The 14188-nt window shown below is 36.2% G+C and overlaps 3 protein-coding genes across 6 annotated transcripts; 2 read left to right on the plus strand and 1 right to left on the minus strand.

Annotated features, from left to right (window-relative positions):
• The first annotated feature begins 1833 nt into the window (after nucleotides 1-1833).
• LOC131620590 (uncharacterized) lies at nucleotides 1834-3488 on the plus strand. Of its 3 annotated transcripts, none has more exons than XR_009289197.1 (3): nucleotides 1834-2204; nucleotides 2310-2640; nucleotides 2792-3488. XR_009289197.1 is itself a non-coding variant. In XM_058891720.1 (3 exons), the coding sequence occupies exons 1-3, from the start codon at nucleotides 2143-2145 to the stop codon at nucleotides 2939-2941; spliced, it is 309 nt and encodes a 102-aa protein (XP_058747703.1). In that variant the 5' UTR covers nucleotides 1834-2142; the 3' UTR covers nucleotides 2942-3488. The 3 variants fall into 3 exon arrangements, 1 of the variants encoding a protein (XP_058747703.1); XM_058891720.1 differs by having other exon boundaries at nucleotides 2310-2406; XR_009289198.1 differs by having other exon boundaries at nucleotides 1834-2022; nucleotides 2310-3488.
• A 1031-nt stretch (nucleotides 3489-4519) lies between these two features.
• LOC131644675 (polyadenylation and cleavage factor homolog 4-like) lies at nucleotides 4520-11527 on the plus strand. Of its 2 annotated transcripts, XR_009296596.1 has the most exons (7): nucleotides 4520-5220; nucleotides 6584-6685; nucleotides 6874-7131; nucleotides 8132-8575; nucleotides 8941-10686; nucleotides 11008-11080; nucleotides 11350-11527. XR_009296596.1 is itself a non-coding variant. In XM_058915232.1 (6 exons), exons 1-6 carry the CDS (start codon nucleotides 4867-4869, stop codon nucleotides 11017-11019), a joined length of 2916 nt encoding a protein of 971 aa, XP_058771215.1. In that variant the 5' UTR covers nucleotides 4520-4866; the 3' UTR covers nucleotides 11020-11527. The 2 variants fall into 2 exon arrangements, 1 of the variants encoding a protein (XP_058771215.1); XM_058915232.1 differs by having other exon boundaries at nucleotides 11008-11527.
• Nucleotides 11528-12254: 727 nt separating this feature from the next.
• On the minus strand, nucleotides 12255-13238 carry LOC131644676 (putative phytosulfokines 6). The gene is made up of 3 exons (XM_058915233.1): nucleotides 12970-13238; nucleotides 12804-12865; nucleotides 12255-12730 (listed from the first exon to the last, which is right to left on the minus strand). The coding sequence occupies exons 1-3, from the start codon at nucleotides 13064-13066 to the stop codon at nucleotides 12623-12625; spliced, it is 267 nt and encodes an 88-aa protein (XP_058771216.1). The 5' UTR covers nucleotides 13067-13238; the 3' UTR covers nucleotides 12255-12622.
• Between the last annotated feature and the right edge of the window lie 950 nt (nucleotides 13239-14188).

Here is a 14188-nt window from a genome sequence, read left to right on the forward strand (position 1 = left end):
TTAAAAAAAAATTACCCAAAAAACCAGGTTTTGGGAGAAATTACCTAGGTAACCAGGTTTGGGAGGTGCCCTACACATAGGAGCCACCTCCCATGTCGCCAATGTGTTAACTTTTGTTCATATGCGCCACCCCAGGTGGCGCCATAGTGTTAGAGCAAATTAGGGTTTTGTGTGAGTGGCGCATATGTACAAATTTTGTACATAGGAGCCATATGGGGTGACTCCTATGTGTTAGGGTATTTTTCCATACATTTTCTCAGCCGTTTCTCACATTTTCTTCCATTTTTCTGCCATGGCTGACTTGCCGATTTTTAAGAAAGATGGTCATGTGTTTTTCTCTGCAGTGAAACCGCCGATTAAAATGAAATTTTGGAACATTCACTCCATGAATTTAGTCGGGTTGTTGTCACGGAAAAAAGAATATTGATAGAAAACATTCATTCATTAATTAAAAGGTACATTGAAAGTCACTAATAGAAAATAAGAAAACTAAAACATCTAAGAATTTACAACAGTTAAAACAATGTCATCTATTCCATGCATCATTCGAGTGTAATCCACTTCGTATTCCACATTCTCCCACCAACGTTCCCTTTCTCCGATCACAACGGTTAAAACAATGTCATCTATTCCATGCATCATTCGAGTGCAATCCATCTTCTTTTTTAATAATAATATTATTATTCTTTTTTCCTATGCAGTTTAATTGGGGACCATACTTAGGGCTCGAACATGAGCCCAACGCCCGTGACCAAGAAGTTTGGACTGCGGTGACACCTATCACAAGGTTCAACATTGTCGAGATGCACCATGCTGACCGTGTGAGACTCCAATTTGGCATGCATCAATCGACCCTGAATCCCCCCACTGATTTGGGTTGTTGGCATCTGAAAAGAGTGAATCACCAACGGGATCACCAAGATTATCGATTATTCACACCTGAATTTTGTGACATGTGGAAGCAGCGTCGCCGCCATCTGCTCCAATTCCCCGTTGCCCAACTCCCGATGTATCCAACTGAAGATTACGTGAATTGGTGTAGATCAGTCACAACCCCTGAAATGTATGTGTCCGACCCTTACTACTTACACGACCTCCGCCAACAACAATACAACCAACAACCACCCCAACAACGCCAACAACGTCAACCAAGCCAACATAGCTTTCACCAAACACAGTACCAACACCATCAGACCTCCGAGCACCCTTACCGTGAAAAGTATTAAACGCCCTACCAAAATTAACCCAGCCAACAACAGTCTTGGGGCTTCACCCAACAGCACCACGACGCGGGCCCCTCCACTAGGCAACCCAGCCAACATCACTCATGAGGCTTCACCCAACAGCACCACGACGCGGGCCCCTCCACTAGGCAACCCAGCCCCGACATGGGCCCAAATGACGAATACGACCCAAACGAGCCAATGATCTCGCAATCGTCACTTTACCATAGCTCCCAACAATCATAACAACAACAATATGGCTACACCACACCCCAACAAACAATGCCCTTTTTCCAAGGCAACTGAAGCGCTGGATTTTATCAACCATACGAGGCGACCCCACCACCACGACCAATCTTTGAGGGCATGGGGACCTGACTATTTGACAGTAGGATTGAAGACTACATGTCCAACGAGCGCATGGAGGGGCTAATCCGAGGCCCACCTACCCAAACACAACGAGAACAACCAAGGACTAGGGGGGTCGTCGACCACCTTCCCAACGGATCCGAACAACGCCTTCTTGCGGAACTGACGGTCATAAGGGTCGCGATTAGAATAATTTTAATGTTTTTTAAAAATATATTCCGGTATTTCCCGTATTCAGTGGCGGAGCCACCGCCCGGCCAGGTAGGGCAGCCGCCCGGGCTCGACCGCCTCGAATCACTTCCATGAAACTCTTCTCTCCCTCAACACAATGAACAACGACAACTCTTTTTCACTCTTCACGGGATCCATTGAGTTCGAAGGAGTTTGTTTAATTAGCGTCATATCTTCTTCTTCAAAATTTATACCCACAGTAAGCATTGCATATTGCTTATTTCTTATTTCTGTTGATTGTATTCATCCCCCCAAGTGTTTGATGAATTGCTTGATTATACTATGTTTGTAATTGATTATTTTTGTTTATACATTGGTCATGGCATTGGTATCGAATTGTTATCGTTACCACCGTTTTGCAACTTGCACACCAAGTGTTCGGTAAATTGCCTCAACCAAGTTTCTTTTCCTTTTTCGCTTCTGTTTCTTACGAATTATAATGTTGAATTGTTGTTATTGATTATTTCACTCTTTGAAATTGTGAAGGAAAGAAAGAAGTATTAAAACAAACTCTTTTATTCTGGAGTCATATCCGCCATGTGATAATGTCGAGATTTTGAAGCAAGCTCTTTTAATAAACAAAGTGAGTTACAACTTACAAGTTACAAGGTTGGATTTATTTGTGTTTCAGCTCACACCAACTAGAAACGGGTAACATTTATCAGTGATAGTTAGGGACTTGATAAAGTGCTTAATTTTCTTCTAGTGTAGCTAAAGTTCAGACATAATATTGTATCAGTTTATTAGGTGAGCAATTGTTAGTTGTGCTGAAAATATCCTTGAAATAGGATATGATGTATTTCTCTGATTGATCAGGGTATGTATGAATCATTTCTCCACTCCAAAGCATTTAAATTTTCTTACTTATATACTCTTGATTTTTATCCTAGTGTTTTCTGCCCAAAATTGTTTTTGAATGTTTAGATCAATAATCAAAAATATCTAAACTGTATACCTTGATTATGCAGGTCTTCATTGTTATATGTTGTCTACCAAATGATGAATGTGATGTGCCTCTGATGTGGCTTGTGCAGCGTTTATATTTATGTTCCAGATCTGAAGTGCATCTTATAGTCTTCTCAATTTATGCTGAATTTTGGTCAATGGGGTTCTTCTAGCAGGTAGGGTCCAATTTATATCTATCACTAATATAGTCCTCATGGTTATACTGGGTTTTAAACAATTTGATAGAAAATTGACATATGTGCTATCTGATTTACTGGCTGACAAATATAGGGTGATTATGAGATCAATTCTGTTGGTCATATATCCTTTGGTAACTAGTTATAGAAATAGAGTTTAAAAAATGAGAAAAGTTACTGAAGGAACTATATTTTGTTTTTACATATGCTATGATTTTTATGTCACTTATTAATCTCTTCCTATGGGTTAATTGATTAAGTGATTTTGTGCTCCTATGTAAATTATATGATTGGTTATTACTGTGAATGGAAAGAAGAAGAGGTTTGTTTAACCTCTTTCAATGCTGATAAATGTATTGATTACATTCATGAGACAAATGTATTTAGTTTCCTCTTTCTTGCATTTGCATGTGGTTTGGATTATAAACCGGTAAGAGGAGACTGTTGGGTTCACACAAAAATATATAGAATGTGAATTTGCGGTGTTTAAATTTTGATTGATAACTATTTATATATTATATACCATGAGAATTTGTAGTCTCTAAATTTTTGCCCAGGCTTTATAATCTTTCTGGCTCCGCCACTGCCCGTATTTGTAATGTTTTTCCCGTATTTGTAATGTTTTTCCCGTATTTCCCGTATTTGTAATGTTCTTCTCCGTATTTCCAGTTGCAATGCATCATCTTATATCATTAATATATATTCCCGCAATTCTAATTATTTATTTAGTAGTTTTTTTTAAAAATATTAAAAAAAAACAAAAAAAATACTGGGCAACATTGGCGCCACCTGAGGTGGCTTAAAAGTTTCCCCATGCACTAAGGCGCCACCCCAGGTGGCGCATATGAACAATCTTTTATACATTGGCGCCATGGAAGGTGGCTCCTATGTGTAAGACACCTTTCAAACCTGGTTACCTAGGTAATTTTTCCCAAAACCTAATTTTTTGGGTAATTTTTTTTTTAAAGTTGATTATTTGCAATTTTTTTTCACAAATTCTTTTAAAATCTTAATTATTTTTGACCAAAATAATCTTTGAAAATCTAAAAGCATGGCATTGAAATGATTTTAAAATCATTGTATACAAGTACTATAATAGATTGAGAAAAGGGGTGTTGCACTGACAGTGTAAAATATTTTTACACCGTCAACCAATCACCACCCATGTATCCAATTAAACTATTTTTTTATTGTAAAAAACCTTAATATCATGGCACATTTATGATTTTCTATTGGATGACAGTGTAAAGTTATTTTACACTGTCAGTGCACTACCTTTTAACTCTAATAGATTTCCTTCCGAGAGACACCTTGTACTAAATACTAGTACTAGCTTTATCCATACTACTAATGCAGTGAGTAAATTATTAATCACTGTTATATAAAATCGTACACTCTAATACATAGATTTTAATTTAAAAAACCCAAAACAACAAGATTAAATCCTGAACACATGTTCTCAAATCTAACGGCTACTATTATACAGCAGCATGAACGTAGAAAACCCCCACTGCAGGAAATCTATACTTCGGTCTGAATAAATCCCAAACATTCTCTCTTTTTCTTCCTCAAATTCCCAAATCCAATTTCAACCCTTTCATTCTTCTTCGCACAATCAACATTCAATTCAACGCTAATCAACCTCAATTCCTCCTCCCTTATCAGTTATCACTCTCTTCCGATTTTTGATTAGGGTTATTGTATAATTTGTATTATACCATTTACAACCATACTTTGTTTATTTTTTTCTTTCAATTTTGTATTTTTTTCATAATTCAATATCATTATTGATCGATGTATTCATTCCCCACCTTGTAATCTAGTTTCATCAATATCTATATCAATTATATGTAAATTAGGTTTAGGATTTGGATTAGGGTTTGTATTTTACTTCATCTGCTATGGAGAATTTGCGAAGACCGATTGATAGATCCAAAGAACCGATTTTGAAGCGACCCAGATTGATAAAAGATCCGCGACATGCGGAATCGAGTGCTCCGATGTTTCCACAGAGACAACAGCAAGTTACTTCTGCTTCACGGTTCAGACAGAATGATACAGATGTGGAAAATAATGAAGATGGTTACCAGCCTCAGCCGCTGCCGTTTCAGGAGCTTGTGGCGCAGTATAAGAGTGGGCTTGCGGAGCTGACTTTCAATTCGAAACTGATAATTAACAACCTGACTAGAATTGCGGACGAAAATCGAGCTGCTGAGAAGGCTATTGCTGCTACTATATGTGCTAACATTCTAGAGGTGAAGTTAGTTTTTACACTGTGTAGCTGTTTATATGTTCAATTGGTTAGTTTTCTTATTCTTTTTTTAAGGGGTTGTGTTATGGAGGTAATTGCTGATTGAATTGGATTTTTGTACCGTTAGAAGATGGAATAAAAATGATAAAACCCTTTATTACCGGTGTTGTGGTTTTCCTGATTTAATCGATGTTATTGTTTCTTATGTTATATTATGTTAAGTTAAGCTAAGCTATCTTATGTTATATAGTGTGTAGCTTCATTTCATTGGTCCCCTACTCGTGGCTTTATTTATCTGTGTGTTGATTTTGAGCTATGCTCTTTCACCCACCTAGAAAGAAAATTGAACCAAAAGGGAAATATGTTGCCTTACAATCTAAGTTAATTAATAAAGGAAATAAAGGAGTTTTCATTCTGTAATTGCGGCTTGTAATCCATTTGTTGCAAGTGAAACACAGCAAGAATCATTTAGAGAGTGCACGTGGGATTATGAATCTTTGGAAACACATTATTTATAATGTATCAATATAGAATGGTTACTCCATGATAGCCAGTGCAAGTTAATGTTTCATTTATATTCTTTGTCATCTTTTCAGTTGTAATACACAATGTAATTGTAGAGTACTTTGGCACTTAGGAAAGGTAGTTCTGTTTTATAGTTCATAAGTTAATGCATCCTACTTCATAGGGTTGACTTGTGTATGGAGTGATTCATTTCATCAGCTTTTTTTTTGGCGGGGGGCTACTTTAGAATTCAGTAAGAGAAGTTGTATGAAAAAGTTGTACAGAGACATTGTTCCTTGTACCATTTCACTCTTGTACTAGTGGATTCGCTTCGTTTGCTAGAGTTACACATGGCATGCTAATAAAGATAACGTCAATACTTCCATCTACAATCAATTTGGATCAAGGAGCATATGGAATCAGTCAGTGTTTCGCATGATTTTGAAGATTGGACAGTATTCATTCGGAGGAATCAAGACCGTGCCCAACACATTTCATGTTTGTCACGTTTTTTGAAGATTGCTTTATTCATCTTTGTACATTGTTAAGGCTTTTACATATGTTGTAAGATATTATCCGAGCTATCAACAAAATGTGGAGTGTTAGACGTGATACCGGCAGCTAGAATAAGGAACTGTTTAACAATTCATTGTGCATATACATTTTACATTTTATAACTTCTATGTAATGCTGTTGATAAACTATTGCTGGATTTTGATGTCATTTGCTGCTAATACCTTAGTTGTGAGCTATATATTGTTGGTTTTTGGTTCTTTCCTTATGTGCATTAATTTCTAGCTTGATCATTAATATTTTAGTTATAAAAGGTAAATTTTCAATTAATTGTGTTAATGACTTTCCAGGTTCCTAGTGAACAAAAGCTGCCATCTCTTTATCTCTTAGACAGTATTGTTAAGAATATTGGGCGGGATTACATAAAATTCTTTGCTGCCAAACTACCCGAGGTTAGATATCAGTTTCTTCTCTTTGCACATTATTGACCTTCATGTCTTTTAACATGTCTTTACAGTCACAATGGTAAACAATGAATTATTCATATCATTAAACATGCATGTTTTTCTGGAGACATGGTATATCATTTTACAGACCTATTTTAAGTAGGTACCTTCTAATTTACTCCATTACATTTTAGGTGTTCTGCAAGGCATACAAACAGGTTGAACCTCCTGTCCGTCAAAGTATGAAACACCTTTTTGGAACTTGGAAAGGAGTCTTTCCTCCTCAGACCCTTCAGGCTATAGACAAAGAACTAGGCTTCACTCCAGCAGTCAATGGTTCGTCTTCAGCATCTGCTGCACTCAGGAGTGATTCACAGACACATCATCCATCTCACAGTATACATGTGAATCCCAAGTATTTTGAGAGACAGCGTGTTCAGGAGTCCAGCAGGGTAAGTGAAATGATTGCGCCTTAAATTTATAGTTCCAAGTTTTAAAATTTTGATTTCATGGTAAAAGATCAAAATATTACATGATTACAAGGTTTATGTCTGTGATGGATTGGAAGTCCAAGTCATTTTCTTGCCTGATGAAACTGGGATATGTATCATCATATCGTATTTCAATCTCTTCGTTATTAGGACAACCCAATATTATTGCAATCACTTATTTTTCAATTGGACCTTTCCAGTGAACTCTACTCCCATATTCTCCTGATTAATCATGAAAGGTCCTGCTTGTTTATCTGAATCATTTTATGTTGTTGGATCTAAGACTATTCCAACTTGTTATCCAAACTAGCTAAGCAACTCTAGTCTGGAGGCACAAGCATGAGAACTTTTCCTATGAAATTATAGCAATAGTGTTATAGCAATATATTTTCCTGTCATACTTTAGCTATCCAATCATGCCTTTTGATATGCACTTTCTGAAATGAAGACTAAGAGCATCTTTAATGGGGTGAAGTATAAGAAACTAATTTGAGTCAATTATGTTACTTTTTGTGGGGCCAAAGTGCCACGTAAGATTTAAAGAATCTTTAGTTGATCTAACTTATTTTTATTCCAATGGTGGTTGCTTATAAATAATGTTTGTCAATTAATGTGTTGCAAGTATCAAAATGACTGTTAAATAATTTTTAAATGCTAAATATTGTTGCAAACAGTGTTAGTTTCAGTTGGCTATGGAAAGCACGGCATGCTATAGTTACTGCGACATAGATTTGGTCCAATGGTAGTAAACTATAAATACTATATAACAAACCAATACTTTACTTCACCTGCATTAAATTTGCTCTAAAGGAGTTGTTGATGATATGACTGGAGTAATTGCAATTTCAAATGATGACTATGTTGCTGTTAACATCTACTTATGGCTAGTAGTAGTCTTTGTTTTTCTTTTATGCTTTTCACTGTCAGTTGTTTATTTTAATTTTAATGATATACATTGCAGAGTAATCAGCACACTCATAGAGACCCATTCAATGACCCTGTTCCAGAAAAGAGCATCAGTGCATCCTATGGAGGCGGTGAACATGGTTCCAATCTCTCAAGGAATATGGGCATGGGTATTGGCAGAACTGATGGCAGCATAACTGAGTTAGGACACCGCAATTTGTACAACAAAGCTGCTGGTGTTTCAGGGACCATATCTGGGCAAAGAAATGGTGTTGGCCTGAAGCATAGTTTTTCAAATACTGAAGCTACTACTATTTCGGATGCACAACATCAGCCAACACGAAACATAACTGGCATAAAGAGAAATGCAATGTCAAATAGCTGGAAAAATTCCGAGGAAGAGGAGTACATGTGGGATGACATGAACATTGGATTGACTAGTCATGGTGTCCGTAACAACTTGGGCAATGATGCTTGGACTGCTGATGATGAGAATTTGGTAATTTGGAGATGTTAAAAACCAGAATTTTGATGATCTCTTCTATATATGATTGAATATCCTGAGATAAAATAATATGCCTAGTGTAGGTTACTAGGAGAACATAACTTACACAACTAACCCAATTTTATATTTTGATAAAAAAGAAATGAAGTTCTATACCTCAAATGAGATAACACATCATGGGACCCCTACAACTTAACTGCAATTTCCCTAATTACTGAAAGTTAAACCCCTTATCTACAATTTCAAACACATCCCTAAATTACCTGTACACCGGTTAATTTAATGAACTAAATTTCATCTCCTCATTCTGCATTGTTATTATTAGTATGTAGATTGTTGATTTTGTTTCCTTTGTGCAGGACGCTGAAGAGAACCACCACCAAATCAGAAATGTTTTTGGGACAAATGTTGATAGAGAAATGACCAATAGATCTCAAGCCACTCAAAAGAAACAATTTCGGCATCATCCGTCGTTATCATGGAAATTGCAGGAGCATCAATCAATTGATGAATTGGATCAGGAATTGGGTCCCTCGGATGGATGTATGTCAATCTCTGGTTCCTTACTAGGCAATGCAAATTCTTCTGCTGCCAGGATGGGGAATCGTGCTTTCCTGCCCAATGCAAGAATTGGAGGACAACAGTTTCATTCTGTGGGATCTGAATCCATTTCAGGGCAGTCACCTTTGCGACAACGCTCTCCTTCGCCACCAAGTATCGACCACTCTCATCTAATAGAAAATTTCGATAAGCAAGACCATCCTCACAGTCGTAAAACATCTCAGTTTTTGGGAGGCCTGCAAAGCAAATATATTAAAGATTCTTCACCCACCCTTTCTCCTAATATTCAGGTTGGAGACTTGCGAAGATCATCACAGGTAAAAGACTTGCAGGGTCCATTACCTTCAGCGAGTTTTCAGCCAAGGTATCAGCAACAACTGAGCGCTTCTCCCACTGAAGTAAATGTTAAGACTAAGAAGCTACCCTTGTCCAATGTTTCTTTAGCCCGAGAAACCTCAGAGCAGCCAGCCACAAGTCATACAGAAATTGCAAGTGTGAAGAGTAGACTATTCTCCAACATGCCAATTACTAGTAATCTTCCATCTCTATTAGGGTCTCGGCCTTCTCAGTCAGGCGGTTCTTCCCCTGCCACATTAATTTCTTCAGTGTCTGCCAATGCTTCTCCATCTTCATCTGCTTTGCCAAAAAGACCTCAAAGAAAGGCTGGACAATCAATAAGGACATCTACTCTACCACCAGCTTCCTCGAATGTTAGCAGTGCCTCAGCCCAGACATTGGATGCTACAAATAAAACCTCAAATCCACTTTCAAACCTTTTAAGCTCATTAGTTGCAAAGGGTTTGATATCCACAGAAACTGAGACACCAGCTGAGGTGGTGTCTCGATCGGAAGATTACTGCGACAGCTTTAGTACCAGTAGCTCTATGCCTGTTGCTTCATTGTCTGGTTCTGCAGTTGTCCCTGTCCCTTCTACTAAAGATGAGTTAGATGATACTGCAAAAACATCTACGTCCTTATCTGAATCAACCAGCACAGATATTAGAAATGTCATTGGCTTTGAGTTTAAGCCTAATGTAATCAGAAAATTGCATCCATCTGTAATTAGTGGATTATTTGATGATTTTCCACATCATTGCAGCATTTGTGGCCTTAAGCTCAAACTCCAAGAGCAGTTTAATAGACACTTGGAGTGGCACGCCACAAGAGAAAGAGAACACAGTGGTTTAACTAAAGCATCAAGATGGTATCTGAAGTCAACTGACTGGGTTGCTGGCCAAGCTGAATGTTCATCTGAAAATGAGTTTACTGACTCTGTAGATTCACAAGACAAGGAAACAGACGAAAGTCAAGAGGATGCAATGGTTCTGGCAGATGAAAACCAGTGCTTATGTGTGCTATGTGGCGAGTTATTTGAAGATGTTTACTGTCAGGAAAATAGTGAGTGGATGTTCAAAGGGGCTGTTTACGTGACTAATTCAGATAGCGATACTGAGACGGGAATCAAAGATACGAGTTCTGGAAGGGGTCCTATCATTCACACAAGATGCTTATCAGATAACTCGTTATCGAGTGTCCTCAAGATGGTAAGGCTTATTATTTGATGTTAGTGGACATAATAGAGTTCAAATTCATCTGTTTGTAAGAGTGGGCGTGTTCAAATATTTGTTGGGTCGGAGATGATCATTATAAATCAAACTTACTGTGTTATCACTAGGACAATGCAAATGATGGACCCTCCTAGGTAGTAGGTCCTTTGTTTCTCAAGTAAAAAAATGTATATCTTTTTTTTCCCATTTCAGTACCTGGCTTCATTTTCCTCCACCTCAATATCCTCCTAAATATGCTGATATAAAAGTAAATGGCTTTTATTGCTGGGAATGATCTGGCTCTGTTATATTTTTCAGGAACAAGATTGAAACAAGCTTAGAACACTGGAGCTTTGATGTTAACAAGAATTAACAAACTGAGTAAACCCAGGTTTACTTCACTTTTAGCGAATCTTGATATCTCTTCATGCTGAATTTATTTCTCTAATTGGTTTCTAGAGCTGGCAAACAAATTTTGTGCTCCAGTTTTTTGTTCTTGTTTTCCTTTTCCTTGTTCCTATTTTTATTACTTGTAATCAGGAGGACACTTTAATTCCTCAGTGTTCAAAGTATATATATATACATGCAATAGTTTTTACAGCTCAACTCTTTGCTCATTGATGTGGTTGTATTGTAACTTAATTTTGTATGATAAAGCAGATTTGTGGTTTTTATACAGCATCTGGCTGTAATATGAAGCAAGGCACTTAAGCCATTGTCGCAAATGTTGGGTGGCAGTCTGTATCATTATAATTTCAAATTTCTACTGTATTGATGGTTCCCCTTCCTACATGGGCATTACATTTGTAATTTCCTGAAATTCAGTTTCTTTGTAATATGATCTGTTAAAATTTTCCTTTTCATACTACCAAGATTTTCTGTTTTGTTGTCGATAAATGTAAAAGAACAAAATAAATATGTTTCCTGATTGGATTCTGAGCCGATGTTTAGTGCTGAAAGCTGATAAACTTATAGTAAAGATCTACTAGGCAAAGGATGCTCTTCCTTTCCCCTTTTACTAGGTTTGTGTTTTATTTGGTTGAAGGATTACATACATAAGGAATGGTACTCCCATAATATCTGCAAGAAATTTCTGCAAGGCATTTTAGTTGTCTTTAAATTTGCTACCATTTATTTTTGCTACTGACACCTTCCTCCTAGTTCTTTGAATCACAAGAGTTGTCTTGTAGTAGTGATGTTATATATAACAGTAATATAAATGTGTTGACTTACTGTACCAACATTTCTGGTTAGTTCATCCTTGTGGTGCATATCTGTTGACTTACTGTACACATTTGTTATATTTATGTACACTTCTGCATCAGTTTTCATCTTCAGTTTGTCATTGTATGATATACACACTTAAGCAACAGTTCATATCTTTATACTGTCATTTTATTATAACCTATCTGATGGAAATCTCTGAACACTTGTATTTTGACCAGTTTGACCTATAAAGTACAAATACATAATGCTAATATACCATTTTAAAGCAATTTTTATGTATATTTGTGACCAGAAGTAGTGGGAGTAGTAATCATTTAAAAAAAATAGAACTAATAGAATTTCTGCGTAGAACATAGACTATGTTCCCCATTAAGCAGTTTTATTGAAGCAATTAAGCAGAGGTAGAACCTAGAAGCACTATTCTCCATTAAGCAGTTTGTGCTATGTGCGAACTTTAAAACACATTTTAGTAGGGTACTATGTAAAGGCATAAATGTGTTTACATCTTGAAAAGTGTGACTAATTCAACATCTATATGTAGATACCTGATATAATTGAGAAACATACATTTTCATCAACCTTCACATCTTGAACCTCAAATGTACACAGAACTCGGATACACTTTTCATTTATATTTCAGATTTAATACTTTATTATTGTTTTAATTAGTACTCATGCGCAATTAAAACACCGCATTTGAACTGATTCAAGGCTTGTGGTGTTGGGTGTAGATATAATCCAAGTGAGCCTCTGCAATCATCCTTCTGCTAGAGCATTCTTCATCCTTTTCAAAACACTCCTCTAATCCCATCAACTACACAAATTTCAACCAAATTACAAGACAGAAAGTAAGCAAGTTCAGACAAAAGTAGCATGTAGATACTTACTTCTTCCATATCTTCTGTCATTTCGCTTGATGTTATACCAATGACCTTCAATTCCTTTTCACCTATATACATATCAAGTTATTCCAACCTCAAAAATTAGTTAACAAATGGAAATGAAGTGAGCAAACAATACATAAAAAGTAGTATTATACAACAACATAGTTACCATGTTTTGAACCATTTGGGGGTACAAGAAAACGAGCAGAAGCAAAGAAAGAAGAAAGAATGAGAACAAAGAAAAACAAGAGAATTTGATGCTTCATTGGAGATACTTTAGAAGGATGGCGACTAACAAGAGAATAAATAAATGAAGCTTTGCATAAAGCTGCTTAAAAGAGGAACTTGAGTTTGTGTCACGTGGAGACTCCAAAAGTCCACAACTCAGAAGCACCTTCACTGGGACCTACCTGTTTACAATCTCTATTTCAATGTATAGCTAGAGTTTTCTATATTCTTCATGTGATGAGAGCATCTCATCATTTTCAATGAACAGTAAAGAAACCACTATGAAGAAACGAGAGAAAGGGATAGTCATTTTCATGGTGGTCCCTAATGGAGCAAGAAAACAAAAGGAATTAAAGTGAGAGCATAGTCAACATTAAAAAGATGGGTGTGTTTGATTACTAGGTGTACCCCACTTTCTGATTTTTCTTCACATAGTCAACGGAAAAATCCTATGTCTATATGATATAGTACTGAGTGCCTTCATTAAATGTTTTGAAATAATTTGGCCTCACTTGTAGTTTATCTTTATTTAGAAAAACATAGCATTTTGAATAACATGGACTGTTCCATTAATCTCAACTAATTGCAAAGTCATGAAGTGGGTCAAAATTCATTCGGTTTTGCTCTGATTTAGTTATAAGATAATTGGTTAATAAATTAAATTTAAATAAATAGTTAAAAATATTTGGTTAATAATAGATGAGTAATAATTAAGTAGGAGGGAAAAGGACGAGAGATACATGTAGTAGATGCTCAGAGAGAGCACTCATATTCCATTTTTGAATTGTTGACAGCTATTTGATACTAGTTTTAATTTAACTTTATTTACTTATACAGGTAATTTTTAATATTCCTTAAACCTTTCATTTTAATTTGAATATTGTTTAAAGTTTTTCAGTGTGAATAAAAGTAGCTTCTATGAAATGAGTGATTTTCATGATCATCAATATACCAAAATATTTTGATTTATAGTGTCCAGATTAATTCATTAGAAATCAGGCAGTCTATCTATGTATAGTGATTTGAACATTGTGAAGGATTTGTAGCCAAAACTATGAACATTAATAAAAGGATAAGATCGCTTATTAGTTTTTTTTAAAGATAAATAGTACATATTAATAATAATATAGGTCAAAGATTTCAAAATATAAATGAACAAT

The sequence above is a fragment of the Vicia villosa genome, linkage group LG1 (genome assembly GCF_029867415.1).
Source record: "Vicia villosa cultivar HV-30 ecotype Madison, WI linkage group LG1, Vvil1.0, whole genome shotgun sequence".
Taxonomy (NCBI): domain Eukaryota; kingdom Viridiplantae; phylum Streptophyta; class Magnoliopsida; order Fabales; family Fabaceae; genus Vicia; species Vicia villosa.

What these genes read in the sequence shown, in the direction of transcription:
- LOC131644675 (XM_058915232.1), top strand. Translation starts at nt 4,867, where the DNA reads ATGGAGAATTTGCGAAGACCGATTGATAGATCCAAAGAACCGATTTTG. An exon ending in TTGCTGCCAAACTACCCGAG is followed by an intron (nt 6,686 to 6,873) that starts GTTAGATATCAG and finishes ATTACATTTTAG; the next exon opens with GTGTTCTGCAAGGCATACAA. An exon ending in GTGTTCAGGAGTCCAGCAGG is followed by an intron (nt 7,132 to 8,131) that starts GTAAGTGAAATG and finishes TATACATTGCAG; the next exon opens with AGTAATCAGCACACTCATAG.
- LOC131644676 (XM_058915233.1), bottom strand. Translation starts at nt 13,066, where the DNA reads ATGAAGCATCAAATTCTCTTGTTTTTCTTTGTTCTCATTCTTTCTTCT. An exon ending in CCCAAATGGTTCAAAACATG is followed by an intron (nt 12,866 to 12,969) that starts GTAACTATGTTG and finishes ATATGTATATAG; the next exon opens with GTGAAAAGGAATTGAAGGTC. An exon ending in TGACAGAAGATATGGAAGAA is followed by an intron (nt 12,731 to 12,803) that starts GTAAGTATCTAC and finishes AAATTTGTGTAG; the next exon opens with TTGATGGGATTAGAGGAGTG.
- LOC131620590 (XM_058891720.1), top strand. Translation starts at nt 2,143, where the DNA reads ATGGCATTGGTATCGAATTGTTATCGTTACCACCGTTTTGCAACTTGC. An exon ending in ACTTGCACACCAAGTGTTCG is followed by an intron (nt 2,205 to 2,309) that starts GTAAATTGCCTC and finishes GAAATTGTGAAG; the next exon opens with GAAAGAAAGAAGTATTAAAA. An exon ending in AAGCTCTTTTAATAAACAAA is followed by an intron (nt 2,407 to 2,791) that starts GTGAGTTACAAC and finishes TTGATTATGCAG; the next exon opens with GTCTTCATTGTTATATGTTG.